The following is a 24,784-nucleotide window of genomic DNA, read 5'->3' as shown; positions in this document are numbered from 1 at the left end:
GACCTGTCCCACTGGCTCTCCAGCCCCTTGTTTGCCCCAGAACTGGTACCTGTTCCTGAGGAAGGCCACCCTTCCATAGCATGGACCCCATGGATGCTTTCACTTTCGGCAGCAGCCATGTCACTTAATAGGCATCAGACCCGTGTTGGGGGTGGGGTGGGGAGGAAAGTCCCCCTAATGATGGACTCTGCAGCTGGCAATCGGTTAGAGTGGGTGTTGGGGCTTAATGTGCAATTTCATGGTTTTTCATGGTCTCTACACTGCAAATTTGAGATGATTGAAAAACATTTTATTTAATTTTCATGCTTTTTTAATCAAAAAAGTTAAAAGACTAATAATATTTTATGGGCAGTTAAAAATGTGCTATTTGCACAGGAGACAGAAATGCCTTCCCCAGAGGAGCAACCTGAGTGGGCACCCAGAGAGGACTCCACAAGGGCTCTGCTGAGGAAGGGTGGGATGGTCTTGGAGACAAATCATTCTTTCAGGTGATGTCCATCTAGGTGCCCTGGGATTCTCCAAGTTCATTCACCACCCTACACTCCATCCTTTTCATATGGAAGTGACTCGGGAGTGAGCACCTTGTGGGGAGGCCATCTTTACCTTTGGGGAGCCTCGCCTGGTGTCTGTCAGGGGCAGAGGTGCAGAAAATGTTTTCTGAATGAATAAATGAAGGAATGTTTTCCATACTCCCCCTCTGGCAGTCCAAGGGGAGACCTGAAAGCATTCACTCTGTCTTTTCCCCATCGCCACTGGAAACAGAAGCAGCAGGCACAGCTGAGCTCCTCGCTTGGCGGAAGGGGACTCTGAGGGCATGTGGGTCTAAGAATGTTGGCATGCCACTTTTTACTTCAGTGAAGTCATTATTTACTTATTGCTTAATTCAAAAATCCCAGACCCAGAAGGACCCGAGAAACTGGGAGTTCAATTTCTTCACTTTACAGATGAAGAAACAGAGTTAACATGGAAGAGGCTCCTTGTTGGGACTTGAATCCCACTTACCTGCTCCCTCCGAATTAGTTAAAAAAAAAAAATACTTTTTTTTTCCCCTGTAAAACTTTTTTTCATCTCTTGTCGTGAGCTGTAACTCTTCCCAAATTCTGGGATTGCTTTGGGAGAAGTAGCCCCTTTTCCTTCTACCCCCTGCAACTTTGCACAGTTCTCGTTTTTCTGCTTAAGGATTCTGGGGATAAAACACTCTGGAGACCCAAAGAAATGGACAAAGTCCTCTAGAGAAGTAGAGCACATACAGCAATGCAGAAAGATGCCCCAGTCTGAAAAGGGACCCAGGGACACAGAGAAGGAGATTTGGTCCAGCTCTGGAAATGTTGAGGTTAAAGCCAAACTACCTGGTGAATGCTTTTTCAATCATATAATTGGCAAAGTCCCAAATGTGGCCAGCTGATATGGCGGAGTTTGTCAGCTAGTTGAGTCCCCCAGCTCATTACCAATCCATGGGCTAACGATGACCATCATCATAATAATCATTATCGCCTTAGACAGGCGTGGATGACAAAGGCACCCCGGGGACGTCCTTTTGAAATGAGCTGCTTCTTAGCCAACCCTGACTCTCCAGAGTGACTTTCTAGAGAATTAGAGGATCATGAAGCTGGAAAAGGCCCTCTGAGATCATCAGTTCTGGCTTTCTGCCTCCAGACAGGACTAACCTTTATAGAAGAGTTGCTGTATAGGAAATCGAACCAAACTTACTTTTATATGTTATTCTTGTGATAGTATCTCTGTTGAGCATTCGATTAAGAAATGGGTTTGATGAATCAGAAACCTAGGAGAGAAAAGAAAATATTAACGACTGGGCCGTGCTATCCTGGAATACACATGCCTCTGTACATTCACTTATTCATTCGTATTCACTGAGTGCCTACCCTGTGCCAAAGAGCATAGTGGCTGGAAATTTAGACAGTCAAGGCACACACTCTGCTCTCAAGAAATCCTAGTCTAGAGAAAGAAGACAGGTGAGTAAATGAATGGTTGTAATGAACTATGAAGATTGCTATGATAGAGTTGCAGGCATGATGATATTAAGGGAAGACCATCCACCTGGGGAGTCTGGGGAGCGGAGTGAGCTGGTTCTTGAGGGATGGGTGGAAGCTATAAGGTGCTTTGCTAGTAGAGTATGTCAAGGAAAAAGGGTAAGGAAATAATTGCATACAGAGGATCTGTGCATATGGACACAAGAGTGAGAACTAGGTATGCTCAGGCAAGTACTTCTATGTAGCTGTTGCTGAGGGTACAGGGGAAGGATGGAGGGTAAGGCAAGAGAGGTAGGCAGGGGCTAGCTCATATGAGGTTTTGAATGCCATGGGGGGATATTTAAGCTCCATTCTGTAGGGATGAGAAAACATCAACAAGTTTTAAGTAGAGGGTGGGGAGTGTGACATTTTAGGAAGGGGCCAGTTACTCTAAGAAGACAGTGAGAGAGTACCCAGAATAGAAGCATCAGGGGATGAAAAAAAACTCTAAGACATAACATAGACCCTTATATCACTGCTTATTATTACATGACTCAAATGTATCATAAGCCATGCCATTCTGTCATCCAATCATCCATCCATCCATCCATCCATCCATCCATCCATCCATCCATGTGCCCATACATCCAATAAATATGTACCAAATGCTTAGTATGGGCCAAACTAGATGACCAGGGATCAGTTCCCATTTTGGACTCAGGCCCCAGGTCTCCAAATTCCTTCTTTGGGAGAACAAGGCAAAGTTCAAGGCGCTCAAGCCAGAGGACCACCATTTAGAGACTGTGATGTGCCCCCACTTAACTCTGTACCCTGTTTCTTAAAAACCTCCCTTCTCCTCAGTCTTTTCCAAGGTGCAAGGGTTCGTCTCAGTCGGTTCTCTCCTACCTCTCTCAGCCCTGCTCTGTAATTTACGCCTCAGCTGCTAATCAGATGCTGTGACACATCAGTATTTTAAATCTGATTTATTCTGAGGGTTGGAAAAATTGCAGCAGATGATGATTATTATTAGATAAGCAACAGGTAATTTTTAGTTTGGAGAAAGCTCAGTCTGTTTATTTTCCCTCCATCTGTCTCTCCTTTCCCACACAGTTTCCTGGATGTGCTGTGGTGAGACACACTCTGGGGGGCAGGGGGGGAGATCTGTGAGTGACAATGCTCAGTGGAGTTTGTTAGAGCCCCCCCCCCCCCCAATGGAGAAAAGTCCCAAGGCAAACACTGCTGCTCCCAGAAGTTTTCAGGGTCAAATTTAGCTTCCCCTTTGGCCTCCTCTTTGGCCATTTGAAACATAGCTTGATGCTGCCTGTTTGTGCTAATTCACATGAGAGGGGAGACAAAAATACACTGTCATGGTCAGTAAGGAATGTGCCATGTCCCTTGTACCTTGGGCTCCTGGTCCCCAGTGAGTCTGGACAGCACGAATGTTGGGATTGGACCGTTTGGGCCGATTAAAAATGACTGACAAATTTCCAGAGTGCACACAGATGATTTGTGGGCTCTGGTGTGTTGGCGGCGTGGGAGGGAGGATGAAGTATGTACTTGGTATAAGTGAGCTTAAGTGGGAAGTTAATGGTGTGTGATTGAGCAGTAATTACAGCCAAATCTCAGTTCCCTGTGGTCATGGATGGGAAGGATGGGGGAACAGGAGGGGACAGAGATAAATAAAACCCACAGATAAACAATTCTCTTATTTTAGCCAATAACTCTGAGCCTTGTATGGCTCTGGTTTTGGCCAGGGTGCCATCTCTAGGGATCATCTGACTCAGAGGAGGGGGCCTCTCGTTTTCTGTGTCTGCCTACCTGGCAGCAAGCTGAGAAGATGGGCAGAAAGACCAGAAGGAGAAGAGGACCACCACAGGTGAGGTGCCCATAGAGCCAAGAGCTCTGTTCATCTCATTTCTAGGCAAGTGCCTAGCACAGGACCAGCTGTTGTCCCACACTCAGTCGGTGTCATCCCGAGTGAGTGACAAGTCTTGGCTTGGATAATTCACTGTGGAACATCTGGGAGTTGGTTAAGTTGGACAAAGAAAGGCTGTGGCTTATTTTGAGATCCAGTGAGAAAGCTTAAGGTTTGCTGAGGGAAAGAATGAAAGCAACCCTGGCCTGAGAAGATGCAGGAGCTGGTCCCCATCCTTTCACTGAATTCAGGGCAGGGAACATAAGTTCCTCCCAACAGCCCACTGGGATGCAGGCAGCTGGGAGCTGTGTCAGTCATCTTCCTGTAAGTGCCTGGGAAACACACCCATGGTCTGCTGTTGAGGGAGCTGACTTCCTGGCTTGTCCGGCACCCTGTCAGCTGTAATGTGTCTGAGCTTGCGGGACGACAGCTACTGAATCAAGCACTTGGAGCAAAGTGAGGTACCAGCAGGGGCTTAGGCTGAGGCGCCCGCCCAAGAACAAGCAGTGTTGGGCAGCTCAGGGTGGTGGACATGGAACCCTGGCACTGGGAAGGCCAGCAGGGGAGGTGAGCTCCTGGACACGCACAAGGCAATATTGTGACAGATTTACAGGCTTCCCAGCACTGAGCATGGCCCAGGATGAATGCACCTGTTGTATCAACATAATGACTGAGGCTGGTTGAGGGCTACAGAGTTTGCCCCATGCTTATGTATGGCATCAGGGTGTTGGGGGAGATGTTTACAGGTCATCTCAGTTGTTTCTCTGTGCTCTGTTGGGGAGGCGTGTGGTATGAATAAGGTCATTAGCGTGAAAGTCCAGCAAGACCTGGGCTCCTTTCCTGGATGGGCTGTTATGAGCTCCATGCACTTGGGTGGAATGCCAAAAATTCTCTGCATCATTTTCCTCATCTGCAAGATAAGGATACTGATGGCCACCTCATGGGTTTATCATTAGGGTTAAGCCGTAAAACATATGGAAAGTACGTATCTCAGTGCCTGGAATTCAGAAATCTGTTGTTCATTATAACAGGGTCTGTGACAATGGCAAGAAGTGTAGTGTAGGGACTGGCAGGATCTGTGCCAGGACCCATGTCCTTTGGGGTGTCACATCAGGTGTTCAGAAGGTATGACAGCCCAAAAATAAGCTTTCCTGGCCAAAAGCCCCTTCCTGTCTTTGGTAACGACAGCCACGGGAGTTTTGTGGCCACCAGATGTGTCTGGCTGATGTACAGTTCTGCCCAGGCCACAGAAAGGCCCCGTGGGACCCCCATGAGGGAGAGGAACTCAGGAGGTGGTGTGGGCTCTGGAGAGGGAGGACCAGGTAGGGCCAAGTGCCTATGGAAAGGGTGATGCTTTTGGGGAGGCAACAGGGGTAGTGCATGGGGTGCCCTCAAGCCCAGTCTCCTGGGTAGTGATCATGTCACCATGAGAATTCTGTTAAAACCCCCCAGTGGCAAATGCTGGATTTCTACCAATCATATTCACCAGATTCCAAGTTCTGACTGGTCTGGCTTCCCATGGTTTGGCCCAAACTAAGGGGCTAGCACAGTGACTACCAACTTTTGAAACTGTCACAAATTCCTTTTGTTTTCTTTCTCTCTCTCTTTTTCCAATTGGAAAGACATTTCTTCTTTTTTCATTTTCTTTTAAATTCGCATACCTGCTTCCCTCCATATCTGTCAAAATGTTAAAGGTGATTATTATTATTATTATTAATAAACTGGAATTTTCTTGGCTGGAGATCTGTTGTTGCTGTTGACTGTTGGGGAGATGTGGAGCCTCCTAAGAATGTCATAAAGTTAGCGTTGGTGATCTTTGCTTAATTTCTCCCAGGGGTGCTCACGAGAGAGAGAGGAGGATGGGAGATGTCACACAGAGCAACTTCAGGGAAGCTGGAGGGGACGGTTCAGGGCAGTGCCTGGAGGGGAGAGACATCTCGCATTTCCCTTCCAGCTCTGTTTCCAAGGGGCCACCAAGGGACAGGAGCTTAGTGCTGTGGGGTGTCAGTGAGCCACCCCCTCCTTCTGTTGCATCCTTTTATGTGCAGTGGGACCTGAAGCCCGTCCCTAGCTCCAACTCCCCATTTCTCTCTAGAACAAAGGCTGCCGAATCCTCAGATTCCAAGGCTCTGAAAGGTTCCATCATTTCTGCATCGTCATGAAAGGGACCTCATTTGTCATAAATCTCATGCGTATCAAGGTCACCCTCCTGCAGCTTTTCTTGGGCATGGACCTTACCCCTTGTGTTATTTCAGAGATCCAACAGAGACCAAGCTAGTATTCTGACCGGGATGGGAAATGGCAAGAAAAGAATGAAAGAGGGCAAAGACACTTACTTTTATAAATATAGAAACTACCACCAATCCATTAGGGCTCTTTGCAGCTTCTGTGACATTTGTATATAACTCATGGTTATAGTGGATAAGCTGCACCTGGCAAGAGGGAAAAACAAGAGTAAGAACAACAACCTTGCCCAAAAGGTGGGAGACATGGTGTCTCCTTCCTAGATAAGGGTTCACTCTAAGGTATATTGTAGAACAATTGAAAAGACAATCTTGTAATTTAAAGAGATTCAGGGAGGTGTGTGTACATGGATGTGTGTGTGTGTGTGTGTGTGCATTATACACACACACACACACACACACACACACACACACACACACATATACAAAAGTACCCATACATCTTTGCAAATGTTTTCTGGTAACAATCATGCCTTTAATAAGCTCAGTGCCCATCTGGCTTTGGCTCCGAGCCAGGATATTTCCCCTAAAGCGCGTGTAAAATGAAATTCACTTTAGGAATTCTCTTATTAGGAGTGAAACTGCCCTGCAGGGGCAGACGTGCCCTCCCGGCTGCATCCACAGCTGCCACGGGCACTGAGCGAATCTTCCTCGTGGCTTGCACGAGCAGGGAATGGTTAGGTTCTGAGTCAGTCCAATGACTCTGAGAGGATAGTGGCCAGCCTATGAGATGTGGCATCCTGATCAAGAGAGAGTGGTGGCTCAGGCTGCTGATGCCCCAGTCTGCCAAGGTCATCTGCTGGTGCAGGACTCAACTTCCTCCTTGCTGAGTGAAGGTCAGCAAACTGCTTGTTAAGCCCTCGTGCAATAGTTAGCATGGGCAGCAGACAAAGTCTTGGATCTGGGTTCCAGTAAACTAGATTTTCCCTCTCTTACCTAATTCTTTTTTTTTTAAATGCTTTTTTAAGAAATTGTGAAACATAGCATCCATATATGTCCAAATGAATGCCCCACCAATTTTTAGCCACATGAGTAATAAACTCCGTCTTACTGGAACTTGATTACTTCCTCTGAAAAACAGGTGTGATTGTCTCTCCTTAGAATTCATCTTAGGCTGTGGTTTTAAAATAGATTTTTTTTAATAGTATGGAAGTATAATTTTTGTAACAAACTGAAAAAATAAAAAAAAGTGATAGTTCCTCCCCCACCTCTGTGTAATCCCAGCCCAAGCAATATGACTATTAACACTTTAGCATATGTCCTTCCTGATATTTTTTTATGCTTATAGATCACACACATATACATGGAGGGTTTTAAAAATAATAAAAGATGCAGGGTCTATACATTTCTAGGATTGAGGATCCTAGAAATTATCTAGGATAGATAAATTCCGAGAAACATATAACCGACTAACACTGAATTAAGAAGAAATAAAAATCTGAACAGATGAATACAAATAAAGAGATTAAAGCAGTAATCAACCCCTCCCTCACCCCCCAACAAAGAAAAGCCCTGGGCCAGATGGCTTTGTGGGTGAATTCTACCAGTCATTCAAATAATTCACGTCCATCCTTCTTAAACTCTTCCAAAAAATGGGAAGAAGAGGAAATACTTTCAAACTCATCTGAGGAGGTTAGCATCACCCTGATACCAAACAAAATCACCCTGATTAGGAAAAGAGAACTACAGGTAATTAATTATTCCTAATGAACACAGATGCAAAAAACATCAATAAGCTGAATTTAATAGCACACTGAAAGGATTATATGTCATTACCATGTGGGATATACTCCCATGCAAGGATGGTTTAACATATGTAAGTCAATCAGTGTGATACACCACATTAGCAGAATGAAAGATAAAAACCACATGACCATCTGAATAGATTCAGAAAGAGCATCAGACAAAATTTACAATCCTTCATGATAAAAACTCTCCACAAAACAGGTATAGAAGGAACTCACCTCAACGCAATAAAAGCCAAATATGAAAAGCTCATAGCTAATATAATCAATGGAGAAAAACTGAAAACTTTTCCTCTAAGACAAGGATACCCACTCTTGCCACTTTGATACAACAGAGTGCTAGAAGCCCTAGGCAGAGCAATTAGGTCAGAAGAAGAAATAAAAGGCATCCAAATTAGAAAGGAGGAGGGAAAATTTTCTCCACAGATGAAATAATCATGTATGAAGCATACACTGAAGATTTGCCCACAACAAAACACTGTGAGCACTAATGAATGAGTTCAGTACAGTTGAAGGATACATACTCCGTATGCCAAAATTGATGGCACTTCTATATACTAACAAGGAACTATCTGAAAATGAAATGAATAAAGTCAATCTCATTCACAATTGCAACAAAAGGAATAAAGTACAATTGACCTTGAACAACACAGGCTTGAACTGAGCTGGTCTGCTTACATGCAGATTATTTTTTTTGATACATACAGTACAATATTGTGAAGGTATTTTCTCTTATGATTTTATTTATTTAATTTAATTTTATTTTTTCAGTGTTCCAAGAGTGTTCATTGTTCATGAGCCACACCCAGTGCTCCATGCAATACGTCCCCTCCTTAATACCCACCAGGCTCACCTTGCCCCCCACCCCTCTCTCCTCCAAAACCCTCAGTTTGTTTCTCAGAGTCCACATGATTTTCTTAATAGCACTTTCTTTTCTTTAGATTATTTTATTGTAGAATACAGTAGTGTACAAAATGTGTATTAATTGACTATGTTATCAGTAAGGCTTTTGGTCAACGTAGGCTATTAGTAATCAAATTTTTGTGAAGTTAAAAGTTAAACAGGAATTTCTGACTGTATGGGGGGGGGGTGTTGGTGCCCCTAGCTCTTGCATTGTTCAAGGGTCAGCGGTACTTAGGAATAATCTTAACCAAGCAAATGAAAGATTTGTACACTGAAAACTATTAAACATTGATGAAAGAAATTAAAGAAATAGGTAAATGGAAAGACATCCCATTATCATGGGTTGGAAAAATTAATACTGTTAAAATGTTCATACTACTGCTATTCAGCTCAATCCCTATCTGAATTCCAATGGCATTCTTTATAAAAATAGAAAAAAATTCCTAAAATTAATATGGAACCACAAACGACTCTTAGTCAAATCCATCTTTTATTTATTTATTTATTTATGTTTAAAAATATTTTATTTATTTATTTGACAGACGGAGATCACAAGTAGGCAGAGAGGCGGGCAGAGAGAGAGGAGGAAGCAGGCTCCCTGCTGAGCAGAGAGCCCGAGGCAGGACTCGATCCCAGGACCCTGAGATCATGACCTGAGCTGAAGGCATTGGCTTTAACCCACTGAGCCACCCAGGAGCCCCTCAAATCAATCTTGAATAACAGCAAAGCTTCCTGGTTCCACAATATAGGTCAAAGCTATAGTAATAGAAAAAAGTATGATACATAAAAACATACATATAGACCAATGGAACAGAAAGCAGGATCCAGAAATAAATCTGTACACTTATGGTCAACTGATCTTTGACAAGGATGCCAAGAATACACAATGGGCAAAGGATAGTCTCTTCAATAAAGGATGTGGGGAAAGCTGGGTATTCCCTGGAGGAAAATGAAATTGAACCCTTATCTCATGTCATATAAAAAAATTAACTTAAACTGGATTAAAGACTTATTTATAAGACCTGAAGCTGTAAAATAGTAGAAGAAAATGGAGGGGAAAACTTCTTGACATTCATTGGTCTTGGCGATGGCTTTTCAGTCATGACAGCAAAAAGTACAGGCAATAAAAGCAAAAGTAGGCAAGTGGGACCGTATCTGAACAGCTTCTGCATGGCAAAGGAAACAAAACAGTGAAAAGGCAACCTACAGAGTGGAAGGAAATGTTTGTAAGCCATGTAGCTAAAAAAGGTCCATATCCAAAATACATAGGGAGCTCATACAACTCAACAGCAAAAACCCAAATAACCCAGTTAAACATGGGCAAAGGATGTGAATTGATATTTCTCAAAATAAGACATATAAATGGTCAATAGGTACGTGGAAAGGTGCTCAACAACACAAGCCATCAGGGAAATGCAAATCAAAATCACAATGAAATATCGCCATACACTTGTTAGAAGGACTATTATAAAAAAAGACAAGAGATTGTAAGTGTTGGTGAGGACGTAGAGAAAAGAGAGCCCTTGGACACTATTGGTAGAAAAGTAAACTGGTATGTTACCATTATGGAAAATACTAAGGAGGGCCCTCAAAAAAATTAAAAATAGGACCGCCATATGATTCAGTGATTCCACTACTGGGTATGTATCCAAAGCAAATGAATTTGGATCTCAGAGAGAGACCTTGGCAGTCCCATGTTCATCACAGCATTATTCACATTAGCCAAGACATGGAAATAACCCAAGTTTCTGTTGATGAATGAATGGATAAAGAAAATATGTAAAGAAAAATAAGATGGGATATTATTCACCCACACAATGAAGGAAATCCTGCCATCTGTGACAACCTGGATGAAACAGGGGGACATCATGGGAAGTGAAATGAGCCAGAAAGAGACTATTGTAGGATCCCACTTATGTATAGAATCTCAAACAGTGAAACTCAAGAGAAACAAAGTATAGCTTGGTGGTTGTCAGGGGCTACAGGGAAACAGAAATGGGATGTTGGTCAAAGGGTACAAAGTTTCAGTTGCATAAGAGACATGAGTTCAGGGGCTCTGAGTATGGCATGATGATGCTCGTTCGCAATACTGTATTGCCTACTTGAAATTTGCTAAGAGCACCAATCTTTTTTTTTTTTTAAATGTCTTTCCAGTGTTCAGAATTCATTGTTTCTGCACCACACCCAGTGGTACATGCAATACGTGCCCTCCACAATACCCACCACCAGGCTCACCCAACCTCCTACCTCTCTCCCCTCCAAAACCCACAGATCTTAAATTAAATCCTCTTGACACACATGCAAGAGTAACTATGTAGAGGTGAAGGATGTGTTATTTAGCTTGACTGTGGTAATCTTTTCACATTTTACTCATGTGTCAAAACATCAAGTTGTACACCTTACACATACACAATTTTTATATGTTGAAGAAATCTTGAAAAGTTGGCAAAAAATAAAGAATGCAACAACTCGGTAACAATGGAATGTTTATAATTATGACTCTGAACTTGATTTTTTAAAAATGTAAAACTAGTTGGTGGCTATCTCTCAAAGCCAGTGTGTATAGAGCTACCTAAGTTTTTATAATAGCTGGAGAATTTCCTGTCACATGAATGCCTGGTGACACATTTAAGCACCCTCTCACTGGCTTTCAGTTTTTTTTTTTCTTCTGTCTTGTAAACAATGTCACATCAAGCTCAGCATATATCTTTCTGTAGCGGTGTGAGCACTTTCCACAGGCTGATTGGAGGATCTAATAAGACAGCACCTGTAAAAGTGATTTATGACTCTGAAAAAGTCTAAGTGTATTATTATCAATATCCTCTATTGCATTAAAAAAAGGAGGTAAAGTTTTAGAAGCCGAGAAAGTCAATGATTTTTTTAGAAAGCGATTTTCTTTGATCTTTGAAAAAAAAAAAAAAAACCCACCTCTGATACAGTGGTTTGCAACCTTCACTGTGCATTTAAATCCCCTGGGTGCTTCTAATACCCACCTGTGCCTGCTCCCCCAATTCTAATTTCATCGATTTGGAGTGGGAACAGGGCACCGAGATTTGTCAAATGCTCCCCAGCCAGCGGGCAGCTGGAGCGGCAAGCCAGGGCAACACAATCAATGAACACCCACATCCCATCAGTGCCCAGTCAGGTGGATGGAAACTTGGATCTGAGAATACGCTGAGCATCTTGAGTCATTAGAGCCTTTCATGGAGGGAGCATGGTGTTGCTGGTCTTGAAATACCCTATTTGCTTATTGCTTTTTCACTTCTTGTGCGTTTTGCCAACGGTGGCAGATGGTCCTACAGCAGCTCTTCTGCAATCAGAAAGGCAACCACAGGCAGGGACTGGCAACTCTCCTTTGCCTGCACAGAGCAGATCAGGCAGGTTTTTCAGGCCTAGGCTGATCATTTGCCTCCCTCCCACCCTCCTCCCTCCCACCTGCCCCCACACCCAGCCCGCGCTATCTGCGGGTGGGGAATCGTTGATGTGTAGAAGAAGCAGGAGCTGCGGGGGACCTGCCACACCTCCCTTCAGTGTTGAGTAAGCTTCTTAATGAGAATCCAAACACACCCTGCCATCTGCTAAGATCTTCCCACCAGGTGACCTACAAAACCACCTGGGGATGGGCCAGTGTTGCAAGGAATTCGTGGAAATTTCAGCATGTTCTGAGAATCAGGCATTGGAGAGCTGGGGACTGGAAGGTGTTCCAGTGGCGTGGTGCTTCTCTCCAACTTGCATGACTGAAAAATGCAGGACAAAGTCTCTTGAGCCACCAGGTGACCCACAGGGTGGCTTTCTGCAAGGTCCAGGGACTATGACAAAGGGGCTGGCAAGCAGAAGGGTGAGGCTGTGCTCTGCTTGAGGCTTGAGTTGGCACACTGAGAATTCTGATCTGATGACTTGCCTCCTCTTTGTTACAGGACAAGTTGGCTAGGGGTTTGATCTCATGAGCTTGGGTTTTCATTGGGAGTTACAGATGGCCTGCTTCTTACCTGAGGGTCAAACCGTATGAGATTGACTTTTTGATTTACCAAAATGGTGATTTTATAGACTTAATATAATCTTAAAATAAAGCAATTTGGAATACAACGTCATCCCTCTCCCAAGGCTCACACATTAGACGTTAAAAAGACCCATGGTACTTTTCTACTCAATGCACAGTACAGGGATCAGCAGCCACCATAGCATCTGGAAGGGAACCTGTTAGACACGTAGAATCTTGAGCCCTACTCTCCATCTCCTGAATGAAGATCTGCATTAAAAAAAAAAAATTCTCTGTGATCTGAATGCAGATTAAACTTTGAGAGGTTCTGTTTTCACAGATACTCTTGGTTGGTTAGCAGAGAGCCCTGTCTGGTCTGGCTGTTCCCTGCTCTTCTGGTTTAGGTAGGCTGGGTTGAGGGGTACAGGTATCATGGAAGATAGGCTGAGCCCACATCATAGGAAGCCTAGAACAAGAGCTATGGAAGGGTTTTGAGCAGAGGGTAAGATGATCAGCATGGGCTACCAGAAGGCAGATTCAAGCCTGCAGAGCCTGGAGGTAGGGAGGGTGTCGTTTCAGGAGGTGACCATTAAGGTGGACAGTGTTTTGTAGGAAAACCACAGAATATGCATGTTTGGCAAGAGTCGGGAAGAGTGTGCACCAAGCGAGCCCCCAGGCCTCGGGACAGTTAGGAGCCCCAGAAGACCCTATGAAGCATCTTGGCAGTGGCCGGGCTTCTTGTTCCACCTGTTACAACACAATTTTGGCATCAAAGGCAAGAGCAGAAGATGCATGGGGCCTGCACAGTCCATGCAGGGCTTAACTATGAAAAAGAGCTGCTTCTCTCCCTAACTTCCAGGTCCCTTGAGTGGCAATTATAGTTCCTGCAGCTGATGCTTTGTTCCTCCCCAGCCGGGCACAGTGGTGCTGATCCAACGCCCACTAACCACACACAATGTGCCTGGTGTGGGTGGGTGGGTCTAGCGGAAGAGGGTCTGCTGCTTGTTCTACTATGAATTTGTGGGGGGAGACAGCCATGTACAAATCATATCCTGCTAGGAAGAAAGTATCAGATTGGTAGGAGAGTTCTGAAAGTGATGTATATGGGTAACTCTTCACCAGTTATAGGCAATATTTTAAAATCCCCATCCTACACATTCAGAATTTTTAATAACTTGAATGAGCACAGAGATGTAGTTTGAGCCTCAACTTTGTTGCTCACTCGAGGGGATCAGTGTCTGACATGAAAGAGGTGACAGTAAGTGGATGTTTGGCCTCTGAGCAAGAGCAAGGCAACTTCAGAGGGCAGAGGGCCAATGGGCAAAGTGCTCACAAAAGCAAACTCTCTACACGCTAATCCTGATATGGTAATTAAGCATCAAGTTTAGTTATTCATTAAAGAGCTGCCCCAAGAGCTTCTGCCAGCCTCATTGGAATTATCATGTGAAAGAGCTAACCCTGGATTACAAGAAATTATTTTATAATCTTGACTTCTTATTAATTTAGATAGGTGCCCTCAATGAGGGGCTTTCTGGACATGCAAGACTGAGACATAGTTGTCTTTAAGGAAGAAGTAAGATACTGTTGGCTTTTTCATGATGCTCAGATGGGGCTCAGAGCTGGACACCAGGATCTAGCACATTCTCCATACTAATGTCCTTCATGACCTGATGTGAATCTTCCTTGTGTGGTGCTGGCTTGAACCTTGTGTTCTCACCTTAGAACCTGCTGTGTCACTGGATCCCTTGCAGACACCTGGATTACACTTGTTCAAGAGATCTTGGAGGGCCAGCTACGTGCCGGGGCCAGCTGTATAAGACTGATGAAGTCCTTGACCTCCTAGAGGTCATTTCAGAGAGCATCCAGAGCTTTGAGGAAACATACAAGACTTTGGCCTGCAAAGTGAATGGCATAGCGGGGGGAGGGGTGGAGGCAGGGCATGGAGGCAGGGCATGTGGGAGTAGGAACAAGGTCAGGTAGTGTATAGTTAGTAGGTGAAGATCTGTCCGCAGAGGTGATGGATATCTGAGCTGCATTCTGATGATGAAAAGGAGCTGGGCGTGGAAGACTGGAAGGAGGCAGGACACTGGCAGAGAGCATAGCCTCTGCAAAGGGGTAGGGACAAATGGCTGAGCATGGCTGGGGAAAGATGTAGGTGGCTCAAGATGGTACCAGGTCATGGGGGGCTTTGCAAACTATGGTAAGGAGCTTTGACTTTATTCCAAGCACAACAGGAAGTCAGAGGAAGAAATCAGTTGATCCGATGTATGTTTTTGAAAGATTTCCCAGGGAAGAGGGGAGACAGGGGAGATCTTGCCTCCTCTTCTTTACCTTACAGCTCAGTTCTGGTCTTGTTTTCCCTAGGACATCTTCCATGAATCATTGGCCTTGAACATCGAATGTAGCTCCTCTCTGCTCCATAGCGCTCTTGTCCAGGGGCAGGGTTCAAATATCTCACAGCTGGGATGGCAGGGGTACTGAGCGATCAGGACAGGTGTAAGTCCTAGACAACTGGTACCATCGCATGGGTGCTGAATGTCATTGTTGACATTAGTCACCATTGTCATTTGTTGATCATCATTACCAACATTGGATGCACACTTATTTGTGCCAGATGCAATGTCAGCAGGAACATCAACTCATTGAACCCTCACAGAATTCCACGAGTTGTGCCATGCTGTCCATCTGAGTCATGGGGACACTGGGCCTCTGAGAGATGCTTTGTTCTAGGGAGTGGAAACAGTTGGAATTGCCCTAGTTCCTATGTCAGTAGAGTTCATACTCTACTCACACTCGTGCACCATGATATTCTTTGGGAAGTTATTCTTTTCTCTACCTTTGAATAAACATCTCAAGGGCAGGGGTATCTTGTATCATATCCTCTCCCTTGTACCTGTTATGGGACTTGCTTGGAGGAGATATTGGCAATGTTTGTCGAGCGAATCCCAGTTCTGCATCCTGTGGATTCTTCATCCAGGGAGGGGCCTCAAGGGAAACCCAGGCCAGCCACTTCTTTGATAAATGAAGAAACTGAAACCAGAGAGGGGCTTGCCCAAGATCAAACAGTCAATCGTACATCTGTTCATTTGACAGGTGTTTACTGAGCAACTACTAAGTGAAGGAGAGTAGTGTGGGTCGAAGTCAAACAGGGAGACAGGGCCAGACCATGGAGAGCCTGGAAGGCCAAGCTAAGGGGTCCGGATTCCATTCTAAGGGTGATGGAGAATCATGTTTATAACTGTATCTCAGGACCACAGGCGAAGCTTCTGTGTCCCATCATGAAAGTGAGGAGCCTGACAAATGTTGGTCTTTGGTGACAAGTAACTCAGCTCCCAAGCTGATGGAGAAGTACTCATCTTTACTACATGTACAGAATTATCGCAAGCAAGCTTCCAGTCGACCACAAGCTATCCTTGCCATTGGTTGGGTGGAGAGCACTGTGTGGTGCAAAGTGCTCATACCGAGTTCACACTTGGCAGTAATGAAGTGATTCATGGGCACGTGCCAGGCTGCTGCTTGCTTACCCTTCATGCCTCAGTAGAGTGTCCAGCTGTGTCCTCAGACCCTTCTGTAGACACCTAAGTTTGGTTTTCCCAGGCAGATGCTCCATTAGCGGGAGCCCCTTAGTGAACTCGGGAAAGAGCCGCCTGGTCGTGAAATACCACATACACGGCATTCCCTGCTTAGACACCTACCTCAGTGCCTTCCTGTTGCTTCGGAGATGGAGAAAGAGACCCAGATCTGGGCACAAGCCTTGTGTGGCCTCTGGCATTTCCCACCATGTCTGCTTGTTTCATGAGCTCTGGCCACAGTGTGGCCAGAATTTCAGTTTCCTTACGCACCATGCTGCCTCCTTCCCTAAAACCTACGCATATACTCTTCCTTCTGCCTAGGATGCCCTTCCCTCCCCTCTGTGCCTGCCTTTTATTTACAAACTCCTTTAGCTCTAAGCTCAAGGGTCACCTCTTGAGAGAGATGACCATGACCCACCTTCATGGCATCCAGTGCCTTTCCAGTTCTGTTTCACAGTTCTGTTTTAATTCATTGTGTGATTGGTTAATGCTTGCCATTTTTGATTGATTTTGATTGATTAAAGTCACCACTATGCTGACTTTAAGCTTCATTTAGGCAAGGGGCGTATCTGATGGGTACTTGTGATGTCCCCATGCCCAGCACAGAGCCTGGCATGTATTAGCTATAGCAACATAGAAACAATTGTTAAGTGAATGAGTGAAGCCACACAGGCTGGCAGAAATACAGTAATATGTGATGTCCCCGAGGGGCAGGGAGAGCAAGGCAATTGGCTGAGCTGGTAAAGGAACAGCCTGGAATCCTAAAGAGAGAATCTCTAATGGGAACGCACCACGGGGTACCCTTGGGCAAAGCTGGCCTCTCATTTACAAACAGGGACAATATTATTAACTACTTCACAGAACTGTGGTGATGATTTTATGAGACAAAATATATAAAGCGTTGAGCCCAGGGCCTTGCATTTTGCAAGCACTCAGTAATTAGCTCTTCAGGATGACTAACCAAGTGACCGATAACAGAGCCTTCAGCTCCTGCAGGAAGAAGGGGTAGGTGCATGCACCCGGCTCTTCTGGGTCATCACTTCGAGCCTGTTCTCCCAAGGAAGCTTGAGCGAAATATTGCCTGTTCAGAACCCGGATCATTTTCCAATTTCTCTTGTCCTGTCCAGACTCATATGGAGTACCCCATGTTCCAGGCACCAGAAGAGGTGAGTTTTTATTTTTTTTTTTAATTTCTTCTCAGCGTAACAGTATTCATTGTTTTTGCACCACACCCAGTGCTCCATGCAATACATGCCCTCCCTAACACCCACCACCTTGTTACCCCAACCTCCCACCCCCTGCCCCTTTGAGACCCTAAGGTTGTTTTTCAGAGTCCATAGCCTCTAATGGTTCACCTCCCCTTCCAATTTCCCTCAAACCCCTTCTCCTCTCCATCTCCCCGTGTCCTCCATGTTATTTGTTATGCTCCACAAATAAGCAAAACCATACGATAATTGACTCTCTCTGCTTGACTTATTTCATTCAGCATAATCTCTTCTAGTCCCATCCATGTTGCTACAAAAGTTGGGTATTCATCCTTTCTGATGGAGGCATAATACTCCATAGTGTATATGGACCACATCTTCCTTATCCATTCATTCATCCATTGAAGGGCATCTTGATTCTTTCCACAGTTTGGTGACTGTGGCCATTGCGCTATAAACATTGGGGTACAGATGGCCCTTGTTTTCACTACATCTGTATCTTTGGGGTAAATACCCAGTAGTACAATTGCAGGGTCATAAGGAAGCTCTATTTTTAATTTCTTGAATCTCCACACTGTTCTCCAAAGTGGCTACACCAACTTGCATTCCCACCAACAGTGTAAGAGGGTTCCCCTTTCTCCACACCCTCTCCAACACATTTTGTTTCCTGTCTTGCTAATTTTGGCCATTCTAACTGGTGTAAAGTGGTGTCTCAATGTGGTTTTAATTTGAATCTCTCTGATGGCTAGTGATGATGAGCATTTTTTCATGTGTCTGATAGCCATTTGTATGTCTTCATTGGGGAAGTGTCTGTTCATATATTCTGCCCATTTTTTGATATGATTATCTGTTTTGTGTGTGTTGAGTTTGAGGAGTTCTTTATAGATCCTGGATGTCAACCTTTTGTCTGTACTGTCATTTGCAAATATTTTCTCCCATTCCATGTGTTGCCTCTTTGTTTTGTTGACTGTTTCCTTTGCTGAGCAGAAGCTTTTGATCCTGATGAAGTCCCAAAAGTTCATTTTTGCTTTTGTTTCCTTTGCCTTTGGAAACATATCTTAAAAGAAGTTGCTGTGGCTGATATCGAAGAGGTTACTGCCTATGTTCTCCTCTAGGATTCTAATGGATTCCTGTCTCACATTGAGAGCTTTTAACGAGAAACATATCCCTGGTGGCTCGTACTATAATTGAGAGATTGGCAGATTTCCCCCAGAGTCAGAAAGTGAATAAATTCAGCTATGTAGGTTCTAGGCTCTCTGTCACAACTCTTGAAGTCTGCCTTGGTATGAAAGGTGGACACAGACAAGACAGAAAGGAATGGGCATCTCTGGGTTCCCACAAAAGTCTATGCACAAAAACAGGCAGCAGGCTGTGGTTTGCCAACCCTGCTAGTCTAAAGTTGAGAGATGAATACAAAACTTCAGGAACATACATTATCCCGTAAGTGTTCTATGGAGATAGGAAGAAAATACATATTGAAGGAATAGAAATATTAACCTCTCCCTCCCTTTAAATGAGGATTACCTCTGTCACTTTTCTACAGTTGTTTAAACTTCTCAAGGGCAGATTCAACTCTGGGAGAGTCTGACTGAAGTCAAGAAACAAGCGCCACCTGTTGTATGTCAGATCCCAGGCATCCAGAGATGAGCAACCTATATTCGACTACCCCATTTGTTCCTGACCTAGGCCAATGATGAAACAAAAAGGCACAGAGAGGTTAAACAACTCTTCGGATATCACACAGCCAGGGGACTCTGCTCTGCTTTGCTTTGGAGCGTACACACCTTTTCTCCCCACAAGAAAGGAAAGAGGCAAGGAAAGGAGTTTTAGATCTGAGGGCGGATCCCATTTCAACAGTGGTTGCTGGAACAACAATTATAAGCTAGAACGTATTTATAGAGCATCATTAACAAGCTCGTCTTTACGCGTAAGAGCACACACAGTCTGTGGAGGAGAAGGCGGTTTCATATCTACCAACTGCCACGTTCTGGCCCTGGAGTTCAGCAATTATCTCCGGTCTGCCTGGTGACTGATCATTTCCCCCCTTTTAAGACATGGAATGCAATTACAGCTTAAGATAAAGAGAAGTGCCTTTAATTTCATTGACTAAAGACCCCCGAATATGGGCCAGCGATCACAGCAACCTATAAAACCAGAGTGAAATATGGTATTCCTCCCCATCTCCTGAAGATAACAAAACCTGGATTTTTAAAGCCTGGTATTTTTCACTGAGTTGCACGACCATTGGCACACGTGTAGAGGGGTCTGTTTAGATGCAGGAGGCTGCTGGAAAAGCCATTGCTTTGAATCCAGCCAAATATCTCTTCTGTCCAGATAATCCCGGGCTAGTTGTCAAGCCCCTCTGGGGCTTATTTTCTTCATCTGTGATATGGGAATGTCCCTAAGGATTGTTGAGAGAATAAAACCAAAACCACCACCACATGGTCTTTCAGGAATTAGGCAGGGCATAGTCAGACACACAAATAAATGTGGTGACACATACAAAGTATCACACAGAGGAGAGGAAGTTCCAAATGTTCCTTCTTTTTCCTTCCACAATGCAAAGATTGGACACGCTTTCCTTCTTACTGGTTTCTGGGTTTGAAATCTCTTGTCACAAAACAAACTGCATTCTAAGAATCTTCTGGAGCATTCTCTCTTCTGAAGAGACGTATTTCTCACACATTTTTCAAGAACCACCGAGTTGGGCTGTTCCCTGATGCTTTTCTCCCCCCCCCCCACCCCCGAAACATTTTGAAATAGCCATTTCTAGAAGCCAAAGTCTTCCTACGATCCTTTTTCCAAAGCATCTGTGTCCTTTCCAGCGCTCATGGAAGAAGCTGCAGAAAGCTGAGGCCAGATGTCCTCTTCTAATGAGGTCCAGATCCTCCCAGAATGTTAGGCAGGGGCTGCTGCCTTCCAGGATGGAAAGGTGAGGTCTGCAGGTTTGTCTGCAGACCTTGGCTGATTTTAATGAAAGCTCTGCCCCTTGCTACCCTCACTTCACTGCTCTGGTCCCTCCCCAGCATCCGGCTACTTCCTGCCTCTGCTCCCATGACATCAGATGCATCCCAGCAAAGGTCACGGGTGAGGCTCATTCACTGGCTCTGAAGTCAAATGTCCTGGGTTCAAGTCCTGGGTTATTCAGTCTCTTTGAGCCTCAATTTCTTCACACGACTCCAGTGTAACCTTATCTAAAGTATCGGGATGATTAAATAAGCTAAAACATATCAACGAGCTTTAGTGTATCAATGAGATAAAGCGGGTTTAGCAGCTGTGCCTGGCACAAAACAAATGCTCATTAAATTGGAGGTTTGGTTTATTACTATTAGACACATCTGGCTGCTGGGGCTCAGAAAAGGGACAGGAGAATCCTGGAAGGATGAAGTGACCTGTGACATTCCATAGATTATAGCAGAGCCCGGCTGTGAACACTTGAAGACTGTATTTCTTGAAGACAAGGTTAGTCTATTATTCATTTTTGTATCTTACTTTATCTTCCTGTCATCTGTTGCCAAGAAGATTCTGTCAGTCCTTTCTGAAGTTCATATGATGAAAATTGCAGATGTGCCGGGACTCATTGTCACCATTATGTGTGCACTGCCTCTCAGCATCATGGTCGTCCTTGTGGAAGAGCCCATCTCTGGGATGAAAACCCATGTTCTGTTTTGTTCCATGTTTCTTGAATAAGGAACTCCAGAGCCTACATAAGTAGTATTAGATCGCTTTCTTCTAATTATTGTAGGGACATGTTACATAGTTCCTTTGGTTAAGATAAGAACCTTTTTTAAATTTTAAAAAAATTTTTATTTTTTAAAATTTCTTTTCAATGTTCCAGAATTCATTGTTTATGCACCACACCCAGTGCTCCATGCAGTACGTGCCCTCCTTAATACCCACTACCAGGCTCACCCAATGCCTCACCCTCCTCCTCTCCAAAACCCTCAGTTTGTTTCTCAGAGTCCACAGTCTCTCCTTCATCTCCCTGTCCAGCTTCCCCCATCTCACTTTTCCTCTCCATCTCCCAATGTCCTCCGTGTTATTCCTTATGCTCCACAAATAAGTGAGACCATATGATAATTGACTCTCTCTGCTTGACTTATTTCACTCAGCATAATCTCTTCCAGTTCCCATCCATACTGACACAAAAGTTGGATATTCATCCTTTCTTGATGGAGGCATAATATTCCATTGTATATATGGACCATATCTTCTTTATCTATTCATCCACTGAAGGGCATCTTGGTTCTTCCCACAGTTTGCCAACTGTGGCCATTGCTGCTCTGAACATTGGGGGTACAGATGGCCCTTCTTTTCACTACATCTGTATCTTTGGGGTAAATACCCAACAGTGCAATTGCAGGGTCATAGGGAAGCTCTATTTTTAATTTCTTAAGGAATCTCTTTTCAACTTCTAGTGCCCACAGAAAAGCCTTGGCCAGAATAGGTTTATAAGTATGTTCCATAAGACTTTTAAGGGGCAGCCAAGCTACTGTCTCTTACATTCTTATATGCAAGAAGCCTAAACAAATACTAGTTACTAGAAAACAATATTATGGTAAAAATTATTTGTAGGATTATCTTACTCTATATTTTTATCTTAGGTACTTTATTTTATTATTTTATTATGATCAAGTAAGGTTCATATCAGGAATCAAGAATCAGCAGTGGGAAAAAAATCTTCCAGTGTGGTTGAACTTGGTTGAATTTGGTTATTGAACTTGTTGACACTTGGTTGAATGAAGAGAGGGGAGAAAAGAACCATGAACATTTTTCAGGAAGGATGACCTACATTTCAGTCACCCCTATACCAAAGTAACACCCATTTTAGTGGAGTTAGTTCTCCTCTTGGCCCAAGAACATGGCTTTAACAGTTGAGTTTTCTGACTTCTCTGATGGGATTGCTGGTCTTACGTCTCTTAGATACCATAGAAACTGTTAACATTACTTCTGTTTTATTGTCCTGCTTAAAATGACTTCATTTTTAAACTTAAAAAAGAAGAGTCTAGTGTTTCAACCTGAGGGCCAGGATATCTTTGCTTGAGGTCTGATCTCCGGGTGTGGACAAGGAAGCAGCCTCTGTATGATCACGTGATGGTGCGGGCCAAAGCACGTCCATGGGAGACTGAGTCAGGCTCTGAAAACTTCCTTCTCTACTGCTTGGGGCCACCACCCACAACACAGTGTGAATGATGTTTCAGGGGACCAGAGTGAAGGTTTCTAATCACCCACCGTGATTTGTAGATGTTCACGAATTCGCTAGTTTAGATATAATTCAACAGTAGAGACACATGATCTGTCAAATATCCACAGGCAATGACCATTACTAGGGGCCCTGCAGCAGGTGCATGCCAAGGGCTTGACCCAAAAGACTTCTGAGCTCCACTTCGCAGTCGGTCCTGGGACCAGCCAACCTCACATCAGTGCAAAACAGAGGAGTGACCAAACTCTCCTTAGTAATTGGATGGTGTGAGGACCTCAGAATCTCAAGTTCTAGTCCCTGGGGTCCAAGCTCTGTGCCTTACTGGCTTGGTGAACTAATATTTTTCTGTCTTAGCTTCCTGATCTGTAACATGATGCCAGTCACTTGTGCCTTCTAGGCTTTGGGGAAGGATTTGAAAAAATAATGGATTATACATCTGGGTGGATTTTCAGCATGTGGGACAGTGCCTGGAGTATTCTATGTACTTAGATACTTGAGGGAAGAAATGCATGTATGAAAATCCTCCACAGAGATATTTCCTTTTGATCCTGAACAAGGGAGGACTCAGTCATTTCAGGACTGCAAGGAATGATGTCTACAGGCATCCTGGCGGCAGTAGTAGCTGGGGTGGGGAGGTGGGGATTACTGGGACGACGTCTTTGGAAGAATAAAAGCTCATGTGGAGAATAGTAAGATTAACAAAGGTTAAATTAGGCACATTACGGGGGCAGAACCTGTTGCTCCAGGTTCGACCAGAGCAAAAGAACCACTGAGCCAAGAGTAAAAGCCCTTCTTTTTCCCAGATTCCAACTCTGTCAGCAAGTAACTCTAAAAAGACTTGGATGACACATCGTTCGGTCCCATGTGCTTTCTGCAGAGGCTGTAAACAAGCCATCACGGAGGAAGAGAAGATGAGATCCTCTTGCAAAGCCCCCGTGTTCAGTCAGTGCTAATTCAGAAGAGTTACCTTTGAGGAGTACTCTCTTGCCTGTCGTATTAATGGAAATCGAAACAACATCTATTAAATAAGAGAGGAGGGTTTTTTCCTCCTCTTATAAATCAAATCGTGGAGCAATTTGGATGAAATTGTTCCAAAATGAGGCTTTATTTTGCACACATTAATTGCATAAAGTGTAATACTTAACTAGATACGTGTACTTTCAAAGCCATTAAATATACATAAGTACAGTCCACATGACTGACTTTGGGGATGGGGAGTAGAGAAAGCCCCCAGCTAGCAGTCAAGGGGACTGGGTTTTAGAGGACAGTTCTGCCCCCTCAGTAGTTGGGTGGGTCCCTGTTCCCTTTTAAACCTCGGGGTATTTATCTGGAAAACATGGAGATGTCAAGGACAGGATTTTGTGATTTTTTTCTAAAAAATGCACCTGGATGGGAGGTGAGGGCTGTTGCCTCCTGAGTTTCTGTCAAAGTCAATTAAGTCACATAAAACTGAAACCAAATATTTATTTGAAATGTTTAAATGAAAGCTTTTGTGAAATATTTAAGTGAAAGTTGCAGGAGACAGCATGTGTCAGCCTGTGGTTGCAGGTGGAATGACTCCAGAGGGCCAGGCAGGTTGACAACAGAAGGGGGCCAAGGTCAAAGAATACCTGTGTGTAAGTCAGGAACAGTCTCTGGGCTTCCTGGCTGCCAGTCTGTGACCTCTGGTTTGAGAGTGTTTAGACTTAAACGCAATCAAAGCCAAACACAGCAAAATATTCCAAACCTGAGAGCTGACTCTCATGTTTTCATTCATTCACTCAATGAATAAGTATTGAATGAGTGATTCAATAATCACCATCTGTGCCTCCTGGGCCCCAAGCACTGTGCTGGACATGAGGTGATCAAAAGAGGGAAGGTCTCAGAGGCAGAAGGAAGCACATGTACAAAGGCCCTGTGGCACTAGGGAAGCATGGGTAAAAAGAAGTGACTGGAGCCCAGAAGGAAAGGTGAGCTAGGAGAAAAAAAGGTAGGAACCACACCCATACCCAGTCTTGGGGATCCTGATAAGAATTTTGCCTTTAACCGAGGAAAAAAGGAAAATCATCA

At 44.2% G+C, this 24,784-nt stretch overlaps 1 protein-coding gene and 1 long non-coding RNA gene across 2 annotated transcripts in view; one reads left to right on the top strand and one right to left on the bottom strand.

Annotated features, from left to right (window-relative positions):
- Positions 1 to 24,784, bottom strand: part of CA10 (carbonic anhydrase 10) — a 498,325-nt gene that overhangs the window by 19,014 nt on the left and 454,527 nt on the right. Inside the window, exons 5-6 of the mRNA XM_082706802.1 lie at positions 6,222 to 6,317; positions 1,711 to 1,783 (exon numbers count right to left, since the gene is read on the bottom strand). Of these exons, the coding sequence (XP_082562928.1) occupies positions 1,711 to 1,783; positions 6,222 to 6,317 (169 nt within the window). The remainder of the gene's footprint in view (positions 1 to 1,710; positions 1,784 to 6,221; positions 6,318 to 24,784) is intronic.
- LOC309851489 lies at positions 20,222 to 23,799 on the top strand. The gene is made up of 2 exons (XR_014304800.1): positions 20,222 to 20,464; positions 23,539 to 23,799. It is a non-coding gene; the product is annotated as an uncharacterized lncRNA (long non-coding RNA).

The sequence above is a fragment of the Mustela nivalis genome (genome assembly GCF_964662115.1).
Source record: "Mustela nivalis genome assembly, chromosome: 17".
Classification (NCBI taxonomy): Eukaryota; Metazoa; Chordata; class Mammalia; order Carnivora; family Mustelidae; genus Mustela; species Mustela nivalis.
Note: the sequence above shows the minus strand (reverse complement) of the source record. Positions and strands in the feature narration are given on the sequence as shown.